The sequence below is a fragment of the Grammomys surdaster genome, unplaced genomic scaffold (assembly GCF_004785775.1).
Source record: "Grammomys surdaster isolate TR1022 unplaced genomic scaffold, NIH_TR_1.0 126313, whole genome shotgun sequence".
Classification (NCBI taxonomy): Eukaryota; Metazoa; Chordata; class Mammalia; order Rodentia; family Muridae; genus Grammomys; species Grammomys surdaster.
In genome coordinates, this window is record NW_021621113.1 from 3677951 (window position 1) to 3690852 (window position 12902).

Below are 12902 nucleotides of genomic sequence, written 5' to 3' on the forward strand. Positions count from 1 at the left end.
GTGTGCTCAGGGGTGCTTAGCGGAGAGAGAGAGAAAGGGGGGGGAGTGTCAGTGTGTTATTTGTTTCCAGGTTAATTTATCCGATGACAGGAAATTTGAGGTGCTGTCTGTGTCTGGATGTCTTTGAAGGACTTGTTTCATGAAAGCAACGTGTTTTTACAGTCTGTTTCAGGAGGAGTTGCTCGTGGTGGCTACATGTCAAAGCCTAGGGATTGTCAAAGAGCCAGCCTGCAGCTCTCACTGATGGGTGTCCGTCCTAACAGGCTTTAGTTCTTCGTATCTCAAATCTCTTCCAAATCACGCCTCTTGGTTCCTCAGTAATTCGTAATGGATCTTCAGTGCACATTACTATCTTCTGGATGGGTGAAACATAAGCTGTTTGGATCCTGTTATCATCTCCCCTTTGTGCCTCAGATGACTCTATAGAATAGATTTTCAGTTAAACAACTTAAGTGATGAATTGGCCTCTGTGGTTGCATTCTTGTACAAGAGTAGGAGAGATAGCACAGTGGTCATGAATATATATTCTTGCAGAGGACCTGGGTTTAATTTCCAGTATCCACATGGTGGCTCACAAGCATCCACACATAACTCCATTTCCAGGATTCTGACCCAAAGGCACCAAGCACTCACATGTTACACATGCAAAACACTCACATAAAATGAATACATCTTTTTTTTTTAAAAAGAAATTACAAAAACCCAAAACTTGCCAACAACAAAAAAACAACAAACAACCAAAAAATCAAATTCCAAAACTTGTTTGGAGGGCTAGGGATGTAGCTCAGGGGTAGAAGGCTTGCCTAGAATACACAGGTCCCCAACTGCTGCCTTGTATCACAGTAAATAGACTGAATAAGTAAAGCAGTAGGAAAGCTGAGAGGCATCTCAGAGCCCTTAGCCTTCTCCTCAGGATTCATACCTTAGGTACTCTAGATCTATCCTCTGGCTCCATTGCAAACATTTCTTCAGTTACTGTTGTGTGTTTATGCATATCTCTTACTACAAAGTGAGTTCCCCCAACAGTCAGGGCGATTAGAGATACCCTGTCTCTTCCCCCACCCTTACAAAACAAAAATGAAACAAAACCAAAACACCGAGAACCAAAAAGACCCCACAAAAGTGGGTTTCTCACCGTAGAACAAAGCCATGTTAGCCTTGCAGTCCGGCTTCAGTATTGTGGGTGGTGGGATTACAAAAAAAGGCATTTGCTGACCAACTTGAAGGTTTTCCACAGACAGAAAAATCAGCATTAGATGTTTTAGATTCAGGAAGGAAAGATTAAAATGACTTTATCTTGGTTAGTTGAGTGATTGGTTGGTTTCATGATAGTGAGACTAGTGTTGAAAGACATTAGTCCTGCTCTTATAACCCAGAAAAACACAAATTCACTCATTTCAGGGGCTGCAGAGATGTCTCAGGGCTTAGTGCTACTCCAGAGCTGCCTGCCACTCCAGGACTGGGAGAGCTCTTCTCTCCGCCCCCACCCCATGATAAAAATGATAAAAACCTTCTAAAATTTTTTTTCCCTTCCTGTACCAAGGGTTCATGTAATGCTGGGCAGTAAATTTAGGGTTTACAGGCTTAGCAAATACTCCAGCAACTGGTATCTTTCTTTCTTTAAAAAAATAGTTGTATGTGTATATGGATAGGCATGTAGAGGTCAGAGAACATTAGGGACAGTTATCTTGCTCTGTCTACAATACAGGTTCTGGGGATGATCTCAGGCCGTCTGACAAATGCCTTTACCTGACTATTCATCTCACTGGCCCAACTTGAAGATTTGATTCAAAATGGAAAAGAGAAGCAGTCTTTATTACATTTGAAGAAGGGAGGGAGAGGAGAGAGGAGGGGCTACAGCGAGGACTCGTGAATGAGCATGTGTGTAGAGAAAGGGTTTTACTTGTGACCCAGGCTTGTGGTGATCCTCTGTTAGTCTTGGGGTGCTGGGACTACATGCATGTGCACCGCTGTGCCAGACCAAAGAACTTTTGTTTTCAGATAAATTATTCTTGGGGGTTCAGATGGCCCTGTGTTCATTCCTGATAACAGTTAGTGAGTAATCCGCTCAGGTTTTATTATTATTTTCACACTTTCAAAAAATGTTTATATTTGTTTTCTAAGACACTGGTTCACATCTCTAACAGTGATGACGGAATCAGTAGAGAGCATTGTGGATGTTTCCTGAATTGTCTCATTCACTTTACAACAGTTTATGGGGGGGGGTGACTAGATAAATCAGAGGAATTTTTGAGACCAGATTTCTGGAAATGCTGTTATTCTCAAGGACTTGTGAATTACCATAGTCACCATTATAGTTCAAATTGCAGTCTCAAAGGGGCCTTTTCCTGACTCAATGTCAGCTTCTGAGACTTAAAGGAGTTTGTATTTCTTGAGTCTTACTAGGTGAATAAATAAATATTTAGTCATTTCAGGTAAAACTAGGAGCTTGGAAATTTGAGTAGCCAGATAACATGATGAAACCTGATTGTTCCTGTGAGTTTGAAAGCATCCCTTGTGTCTTAGAAGCCAGATTTCTGCAGGGAGTGGTGTGGATGGGGAGAGAGGTAAAATGAAGAGACTAGTTCATAGAGGTGGAGGGAGAAAGGGAGAAAGAGGTGGGTAGATATCTGTGACATGTTTTACAAGTATAAACAATTAGACAACACTTTAGAGCATATGGTAGTAGAAAGAGTGCACACATTTTTTTTTTGGTGGGAGTGGGGTAGGGTTTTGAGTCAGGATTTCTCTTGTAGCCATGGCTGTCCTGGAACTTAGTAGAGTTAGATCTGTCTGCCTCTGCCTTGCAAGTGCTGGGTTTAAAGGTGTGTGACACCACTGCCTGGCTTTTAAGGCCAGCAGAGAACCTTATGAATACTTCCCTAGGCAAATATTAGTATTGGTGTGGTCATACACACTAATCCTCAGTCAGTGCTTCTCTAGGTTCCACAGAACTGCATTTACAGTTCTTGGGGAGTTTGGTTGGCTTAGTGATTTTTTTTTACTACAGTGGTCTGGGTGGCACGGTGCTAGCCTTGTCTGCCGGCAGAGTACACGGGCAGCCTTGGATTGGGGAAATCTCACCCTCTGGCAGAATGGGAGTAGCTCTTCATTATAAGCGGTGTGGCATGATTTCAGTTGATGTTTATGACAGACTGTAATGTGAGATAAGGTGGGAGATGTGAAGCCACATGTGGTGTTCAGAGTTAGACATCTTAGAGGTTTTGTGTGTTAAAGACTCCTTAATAAGGGATATAAATTGTGTGAGATTTTTGGTTTTAAATAGTTGTCTCTAATGTTTTTGGTTTTGAGATAAGGTCTTTGCTAGCTTACATTTAGCCTGAAACTTAAAATGTAGAATGAACTGGCTTGTAAATTTGTGGTAGTCCTCCTGACCCCCCTTGAGATTTCAGGAGATGTAGGCATACTCCACTGAGTATAAAACTCCACTGAGTATAAAACTCCACTGAGTATAAAACTACACTGAGTATAAAACTACACTGAGTATAAAACTACACTGAGTGTAGTCTTTTTTGTTAGACTCAGAAAACAACAAAAGGTCCCAGGCAAAACATCAGTTTCCCAAGTGTCAGATTGCCTGTAGACTAGTGCTGCTTCTGTCGTGCTCTCTCAGTCCTCTCAAAGTGCTTACCTGCTGAAGCATTTCCTTTGTGAACCTATGGTTCAGGAAATTTGACATATAGTTTCCCTTCTAGCCAGTTAGGAATAATGTCTCATGAGATGTTATAGAGAAGGAGAACAAGGTTTGTAGGTTTGTTTTTTGTTTTGTTTCAAGACAGGGTTTCAGCTGTGTAGCTCTGTCAGTCCTAGAACTCACTCTGTAGACGAGGCTAGTCTCAAACTCAGAGGTCTGTCTGCCTCTCTGCCTCTGGAGTGCTGGAATTAAAGGTGTGTTTTCCCACCACTCTAGTTTGTAGGTCTTTAAGGTGATCTATTACTCATTCAGAGGAATTGAATTATGACATTGATCCTACCCTGACCAGAACCACAAGGGACTATTGTGTAAAAGCCGAATTGTAGGCTAGTATTTTCTGAGGAGAAACTGTGGCTCTCATGGGACAGGGTCACTGTGGTCAGTGACCGACGTACTTGGATACAGATGAAGTCAGTTTGAGAAGCTGCTTGCTGTTAGCATTGGAGACAGAGAAGTTGCTGGGCTGGTGATTTTAGTTTGTTCAAGCAAACTTCTCTTGCTCTCTGTCATAGGTGTGGACCTGTGTATCATGTGCTCTTTTCAGTGTGCCATCAGGGGTTAGTTAATACAGTCTGACTGCAACTGTCTCCTTGGCTTTGTTGGACCAGTTCGTAATCCTCATCACTCTCTTTTAGAATTGTCAGATCTTATCCTTCTCTATAGCTCAGTTTTCCCTTAAAACGAATTTTGTAAAGCCGAGCTATAATTTGTTGCTTTTTGGCTGTAGTTTTAGCACCTAGAAACTGAAGCAGGAGAATTGCCTAGAGCTGTAAATCAGCTTGGGTTACTTAGTAAGTTCTCAGCAGGCCTGGCTTTACCTGCCTCAGGAATAAAAGAAGTCTGCTGGCTGGGAGTGGTCCTCAGAAGCAGAGTGCCAGGAGCCTTTGCGCTTTGCTTAGATGGTCTGTATCTGTACCCCCAATCCTCAATCTCACAAATAAATTAAGGCTGGTTGCATTTAAATTTGTAGTGATTGAAGTCAGGTCTGGCAGAAGTGAAAGTTTGTCAGCTACATGTTTTTGGCAGTGTATTGGCTTGTGGAGATGCTGTACCTCATTCTGTGGATAGAATTACCTCCAGTGGTGTGTTTGCTGAATTTAAATGGCGCTTGAACCTTTTATCTTCTTTTGTAATAAAGTTGTTACCTAGCTCTAAAGGTAGATATCCTTACTTCTGTTGACTTTGAATATAAAGCTGAAAGTGTTAACATTGCTTGTTGCTCAGCACTGAGCTTAAATAGCTACTTATTTTTAATATGGAAGGGTTTTAAGCCAGTGTATGGGAGAACATGAAATGGACAGAGCTAATTAACTACTCTTTCCTAAATCCATAATCAGTGTACTTGTGGCACTGGAAGTGGGATGAGAAGTGTAAGTGTTGTTGTTGTTGTTGTTGGTGGTGGTGTTTTGTTTTCTTCAAGACAGGGTTTCTCCGTATAACCCTGGCTGCCTGGAATTCACAGAGATCTGTTTGTCTCTGCCTTCCAAGTGCTGAGATCAAAGGTGTGGACCACCACCACCCATTGAGAAACTCAAGTGTTGGAAACACACGGCTCTACATAGTTGTGATTGGATCTGTCCCCCCACTGTATAACAGATTCCAGACAGCTCAGAAGGCCTTTGTTTAAATCTTAGGACTTCAAAGGTCTCTCACAAGATGCAGGCACAATTTCTACTAGGGCTGGTTTTATGCTCAACTTTATCTGAGAAGGATCTTCTTTCAAATTCATATGGTTGAAACAGGGTTCAGGCCTTCAGACTCATAGAATGAGGGCTTCAATTCCTAGTGCGTTGTTGGGTAGAGCTCTCTCTCGATACCTTGCCAGGTGGGCCACTTTCTGGTATGGTTCACAGCATAGCAGCTGTCTGAAGTAAGCAAGCTGGGCAGTGGTGTTGGTAAGGGAAATAGAAGTTGTGACTCCACAGCACAACACCATCAAGACCTCTTTACAGAACAGTGGGATTAGGTCATCTGCAGTCAGCCCTGCTGCTTACCTCAGTTGAGTACAGACAGTAGATTTTACAGTAAAGGGAGAAAGGCTAGGTTCTGTGTGAACTCGGAGATATTAAAGGGCTTAACTAAGCTTGCTTTTGACTTCGCCCAGATCCCTTGGTTCAGGGATTGCCTTCCTGTTTGTTGAGCACCCATGCAATTCACTCTTTCTACCTTGCTTGGGCCCAATCTGCATGCTGCACTCTGCTCTTTGACCTTGTTCTGTCTCTTGGGATCTTGCCCAAATAGTGTCTGCTGTTCCCATTGATAACAGTTAGCTGACCTCTGCCTCGTCTGTATAAGGAGCTCTAGCACTGTGGGGTACCTCTGACATCTGTTTACTGTGTTTTCTATTTGTAGTAGCAGGAGAACTGTTGACTCTTAGTGAGCTAGGAACATGTTTTTCATGTGTATTTCTTTGAGGCTTGTTGCATGTCACTAATAGAAAGTAGACTCTTCACCTTAACATTTTATATATTTGTTTCATTATTTATTTGTGTGCATATGTGTGTTTGTGGACTTGTGTGCCATAGTGTGTGTGTGTGTGTGTGTTTTGTGGATGGCACGTGGAGTTGGCTGTCTTCTTCTAATATTCTGTTTCAGGGATTGAACTCAAGCAGTCAGGGTTGGAGGCAAGCACCTTTGCCGTCTGAGACATCTCATCAGCTTTCCCTCCATTTTATCAATGTGCCTCATGACTGCTCTACTGTTTCCCTTTTGATGGGGTTTCTAGCAGCTGGTCTCATCTGCTTGCCTGGACTTGCTGCTTTGCATGTTATGACAGTCTAACAGACTGTAGTAAACAATGTCAGAATCCCACAAGTCCCGTTTAGCCCCTTGAGCTCAAAGCTTGCTACCTTTAGTTACCCATGTGATAAATTATAGCAAGACTGTTTATATGTTGAATCTGATACTTGTCCAGGATATTCTTGAGTTATGTGGAGGAGGACAAAGGTTGAAAAAAAAATGACGGCATAGGACTGGTTTTAATTTTGTTGTTTACACCATTTCACAGAGCATAAAATTAACCAATAAGAGATGTGGACTCTTGTACTGATATTGTTGCCCCTTTTAGTATACAAAGAGCGTCCTAAGTTGGGACTACTGTTTGGTCTCACCCTCTTTAAAATAAGAATGAGGATGTTGTCACTTAAAAGTGGAATGTTGGGAAAGAGAGAGAGAGCACGCTAGTGAATAAGGAGGTTTTATGGACTCTTTAGATAGGCATTTATAAGATGAAAAGGCAAAAAAGTGAAAACAGGAGTTCTTTTAAATTTATTTTATGTGTATTGGTATTTTGTCTGCATATGGGACTGTAGTCACAGACAGCTGTGAGCTGCCATGTGGGAACAGGAGTTCTTTTAAATTGACCCTTGTATATTAATAATTCTCAGTATCTCTTCTGGAATTTGACCATGATTTTGCTTTTGTCTGATGCCACTGAATACAGTTCCTAAGAAGCTGTTTGATTGACATTGTGCTTAGTTCTTGCTCAGGATGCTTCTGATTGGAACAGCCACTGAAAACAGGTTTTGCATCAGAAAAAGGAGGAGGCAACCAAGGCCAGTTTAATAGTAGTTCCTTAGGGCACATCACAGTTATCTAGTCAGGGGTTTCTGGCTCTTTGCTTAGCTTTCTTTGGTCACCTGTTTCTCCTTCTCTTTTACCTCTTCCTCACAACCCACTCTAGTTAACAGACCCTAGAAGCATTGAGGAAGAATTGGTTGATGCTTTAATTTAACTACTTATCTTTGAGGCAGCTTAGCACTTGCATAATTCAATATCAGGCCAAAGTCTTTTTGAAAAAGGTAGCAAACTGCTTGGGTTTGTGTAGGAACCTATGCTGTGGACTTTTTGGGACTTTTTGAGGGTGCACTAACAGTATGCCAAGAAGGCAGTAGTGAGGCTGGAGAGTTGGGATTTGTTTCCTTAGATAGCTTCGTTTTCTTTATTATGCTCAGATGTAGCTAAGTATGTTGGAAAGTTAAACCTGTCCAGGAGGAGAGCAGATCTTTTGGGCTTTTTGGTGTTTTATTTCTGAAAGCTAGCATTCCATTTCTGATATTGCATAAGTCAGTTCTTCAAGCATGCTCGTGTATGCACAGAAGTAGTGATTACAAATTATCTCAAACTTCTGGTGTCCTGTCTGAGGAATAGTTATAAAAAAAAAACAACTAGAGAAAACAAGAGGGAGACAGTAAGTAAAGTTGGTGAACAGACCAAGTATTATGATAGTCTTCAGGAATTTTCCTCTGTAACTACGACTACTGTTTCTTGGATTGGAGTTACTTCAATGATACTATCAAGTATTATTGAACCTAACAGAGAAACTTGATTTCCTTCTGAAAGTAGATGAATGTCTTTTTTTCCTCTTCTTAAAATCTTAGAATAGATGGATGTGGTATGGAAGTGTTAGTTAATAGAAGTGGTGTCTAATATTCTGTAGCTGGGGTTCCTAGCTGGGTTTGTGCTCCTGCTTGAGTAACTTTGTGTGTTCAGTCTGTGCATGGACAGAGAGTATTAACAGGAGTAGGTACTCTTGCAGTTAGAGTCCTCTTAGCAAGCAGTTAGCTAATAGGACAATGTTTGTACTCTTACCTCCTCAAAAATCTTCACAATGTTAGATATTGATGGTCAGTGTCCCCTTGCTTTAGGCCTTTCTGTGTCTTTTACCAAAGAAGAATAGTGCTCTGATCGCAGCTGTGTAGCCAAAACACTTTGGTTAAGACCCTCAGGACCCTTGAGCATCATCAGTACCCTTGTCTAAAGAAAGTGTTGACTGCTGTACTCTTCATCCTTTATGAACCCTTTAAAAGCATCTATTATTTTTAATTTGCAGCAGCTCTTGCCAGGTAAAAAGTTTTGGGAAACAGATGAATCCAGCAAAGATGGACCAAAAGGAATATTCCTGGGTGATCAATGGCGAGACAGTGCCTGGGGAACATCAGGTAATCTAGCTCTAGCCTCTCTTCTGTGATTTATGCCTGTCTTAGAGCTCCCTTCCTCAGCACTTGGCCAAGTCATGAGTTTCAGATCAGTGGCAGAAGCACGATGAGCAAATGTCCTGTCCTGTAGTAGTATTATTGCCACTAAGGAGCTTAGATGATGTAATATATTAGAAATAATTACATAAAATAAAACCTTCAGTATTTTCTCAAGTGCTAGTTAAAGAAGAATGGCCTCATTTGAAGTGACTATGATTTTACCTGAGTTTTCCCTCTGTGCTGCTGTCAGTTTGCCTGGAATTGGAAAATACAAGCCCATACTTTGAACTTTATGATTTTTTTTCCCCTTGATGTTTTGTACCAAATTCGAGGTAGCTATCTTTAAATGTTCCTGGGGCCAGATGAACTCACCCAGCACAGGCATTCTTGTGGTAGACTTCCCCTGAAGAGGGCTAGGGATAGCTGGTAGAGGCAGAGACACCAACAGCAGGAAGAAGCCACAGCTTCTAGGGAGGGGGAAGATAGAAAACCTAACACTGGAGAAACTGTATTCAGGACAGTGCAAACTGGAGTCCTCAGAAAGATTTGTTGTTGCAAAACAAAACAAAAAAGAATTTCTGCAACTTCAAAGAGGTGACCATTGGCTTATCTACTTAGCTGTGTGAACTGCTCTACTCCTCTGCTCTCCTAGATAGAGGAGGGGTGTGTCCCGTGTCCTCAGCCTTATGCAGAATACCAGTGCATATTGAAAGATCCAAGAGGAGACCTTGGCTCAGCCGACCGTGGTGGATCTCCTGATTCCCAGACACTGGTTTATCATGAGACATCACTCATCATTTGTTTGGGCTTCTGGCTGCACTGTGTCATACTTGTGTATCTTTTTTGTAGATCATTCAGTTTCCCAGCCAATCATGGTGCAGAGAAGACCTGGTCAGAGTTTCCATGTGAACAGTGAGGTCAATTCTGTACTGTCCCCACGATCGGAGACTGGGGGACTAGGCGTTAGCATGGTGGAATATGTGTTGAGCTCATCCCCGGGCGATTCCTGTCTAAGAAAAGGAGGATTTGTAAGTTGGCTTGAGGAACTCGTTCCTATCTCTTTCTTCCCCCTTCCCCCAAAGCAAATGTGCCTGTTGAGTTTCCTAGGTTTCTGCAGCAGCAGCGTGCTAGGGTGTGCTAGAACACTTGCATTGTAGCATAGAGCTCAACAAGCAAAGCATAGCATAGCATAGCATAGCATAGCATAGCATAGCATAGCATAGCATAGCATAGCATAGCATAGCATAGCATAGCATAGCATAGCATAGCATAGCAGGAGAGGTAAACTGTACTTCAGAGATGAACAGGGAAAGCCTTGGGTTTTGTGGGTGGTGGGAGTGCATGTTAAGGTGAGGAAAGTGCTAAAATCAAAGTCTGAGTTAACTAGTTAACAAGAGAGCATTCTCCATTAAAATCAAAAGTGTAAGAGAGAAGGACTTTCTTTACAAAGAAAGTAGAAGTTGAATGTCAGTGTGAGGTACTTGTCATGGAGGAATGATTGTCCACTACCCAAGAACCTTACAAGGGACAAAGCCCTTGGCTCTCTCTTCTCTGTCTTGGCCTCACAGGCTAGATGCTTGTTTTCTGGCAGCCGTGACTGAGCAGCTTGGTTTCCTATGCTGTTGGGGAGCTTGCTGTTTTTTTTTTTTTTTGTTTTGTTTTGTTTTTAATTTTGTTTTGTCTTTGTTTTCTGGTTTGGTTTTAGTTCATTGCCACTAACCCTACGTGTATATCTTGGCTGAATGGCAGCCAAAGCAGCCTCCTTGCTTCCTGCTACTTCCTGCTGAATCTTTCTTTCTTAGCATTCTTTCTGAAGCTTTGTGACTCCCTTTCTTGAAGCACATTCTCTTTATTATTAGCTTTATAGATAAAAGGATCTTAGGGAATGTATCTCCTTGAGTCTTCCTCCTTTTGTACTCTCTGGCTGACGTTGTATGTCACAGCTATCTGCTTGCCATTCACGCCTAACTCGGTTTGTTCTATGCCCTTTTAGTCCTTTTCCCAGATGTCATTGTGGCCTAATAGAACGAGGTGGCAAATGTTTGAGACACCTTCTTCCCCTCATCATCATACTTTTGGTTTCAGCCACACATGCGCTTCTTTATATGTTGCGTTTATTACCTAGGTGCCTCCTATCACTGGAAACTGTTTGGTGACAGTGGTTGGTGTTTGGTAGCTCTCTCTCTCTCTCTCTCTCTCTCTCTCTCTCTCTCTCTCTCTCTCTGTATATTAATATTAAGCTTGTTCTTTTCGGGAGGAATCTTCTGAATCTTTTGACTTAGTCTAGACATATGACGTGTAAATAGGGAACTGCTTTTATGTTCCTTCTCATGGGGGCTTTTTGGGGAAGAACAAGATTTATACTTTGGATATGCGGAATGGGATCAAGCCAAATGATTGATCGTTTACCTATCTTCTCAAGAGAACAATAGAATTCTGTTTTCTTCCTCCTTCACACTTTCATTTGATTTCTTCAGAGAAAGTACTGCCTTCTAAATACTGCTTACAATGAGTTGCTGGTATGGTGACCAGGAACCTTGATAACAATGACTGTGAATTCTCTGACCAGTGTCAGGTTTGTTGACATTCGGCACAGGCACACATCTGGATTACTGTGAAGGTTGTAGGAGGCAGAAAAGTTATTTGAATTAAAAGTAGGTAAGACAGAAAAATGGAATTATTACTGTCATTTTTCGGACAGTTTTTATGATAAAGTCCTGTCTTTGGGTTGTAAAGGAGGGTCCCATACTTAGTTTTGGGAAACGTGATTTTTTTCATTGTATTGAGTCTCAGGCCAGATGCTTCTTCAGGAAGCAGGACTCCTAGCAGTCAGATGGATAGTTTTCCACATCTTCTTTCTTAAGAGGATGGCCATGGAGAATAAAATGTTATTCAATGTTTTGATGTCTGTGCCATCTGTAGGTTGATAGAGGAATACCAATGGATTTCAACCAGGGTGTTGGCAGCTGCCATTTTCCGGCTAATGAAGGCCTCCTGGCCAGAAAACTGCTGCTCAGCACTGATGTTATGTTCTGCTGATGTTAACCTGGGCTTGCTCTGCTACATAGGATGTCACCTAAAGAAAACTGTGTTTATGGGAAATCTGGATCACTCTAGTTCTCATGAAATGCATGCAATATCGGGAAAGAGGGACTGTCACATTCTTTCTTTTAAAAACAAAAGTAATTCAGTGTTAAGTTTGGAGAGCAAGGACAGTGAGCCATCTGTGTCTAGGGGAGTTCTCTACAGAGCACGGAGCTCTGGTTAGGGCAACTGGGGCTATTTAGTCTAGTAAGCTGAGTGGCCGGTGTCATTTGTGGCACAGTGATGATACAGAACTCACAGCGCGTACGCAGAAGTCCTTCTTGGATGTGACAGCTGGCAGTCCATATGTTAACTCTTCAAGTGAAGGTGTCCCATGAGGAGGCAGTTTTATGTTCTCATTGAGATTTCCTTGTCACAGCTTGAATAAAAGGATTTAGCCCTTCACCTTCCCTTTCCTGTGCTTCCCTGAGTTCCTTTTGGTGCTATAAATGCTTAAGGAGTTTTGGTTTGAAATAAAGATTCCTTTTTGGGGGTGGGGCCTGGTGTTTTATGCACAAGAGAGGTCAAATGATCTCTGTGAGTTTGAGGCCAGCCTGGCTACATAGTGAGTTCCAGGCCAGTCAGAGCTTTTTAGAGCTGCCTCAAACTAATTAGCTAACTTACTTTGAGGTTCAGCAGAAGACTCTGTTCTCACACTTACTGTGAATGCTAGCTAGCACCCAGCATGTGTATCTCCAGGTTTTAAAATACCAGCTTTTGGAATAATTTGAGAAGACTTGAATCCAAGAGTCAAGTCTTTCCCCGCCTTTTAGCTTTTGTTTTATTTGTTCCTGGAATAAGATATTTCTCTCTCCATCTCCTGGATTCAGAGGTAGTTACACATATTTTGAAAGCTCATGGGTGACATTGCCTATCTGAGGGCACTGCTCTTGGTCCCGATTTTCTTCAAATAGGTTGAATCCTAGTTATTAAGAACAGTGGATCATGAATGCTACCTTCTGGTTTATCCACTGCAAACATTGGACTAGTGACAACTTCTCTAACTTTGGTAGGTCTCCTCATGTTGTGTCAAGTTCCTGCTTTCTGACCTGGAGGATGCTTGTAGCTATTCATTTGGGTCACAACTATTTGGCTTGGAAAGCTATAATTGATTTTTGTGAAACTTG

The 12902-nt window shown here is 41.9% G+C and overlaps 1 protein-coding gene across 1 annotated transcript in view; it reads left to right on the forward strand.

The window, feature by feature from the left end:
- The window catches only part of Pum1 (pumilio RNA binding family member 1), a 110246-nt gene that overhangs the window by 47212 nt on the left and 50132 nt on the right, over window positions 1–12902 (forward strand). Inside the window, exons 4-5 of the mRNA XM_028760007.1 lie at window positions 8547–8655; window positions 9541–9719. Of these exons, the coding sequence (XP_028615840.1) occupies window positions 8547–8655; window positions 9541–9719 (288 nt within the window). The remainder of the gene's footprint in view (window positions 1–8546; window positions 8656–9540; window positions 9720–12902) is intronic.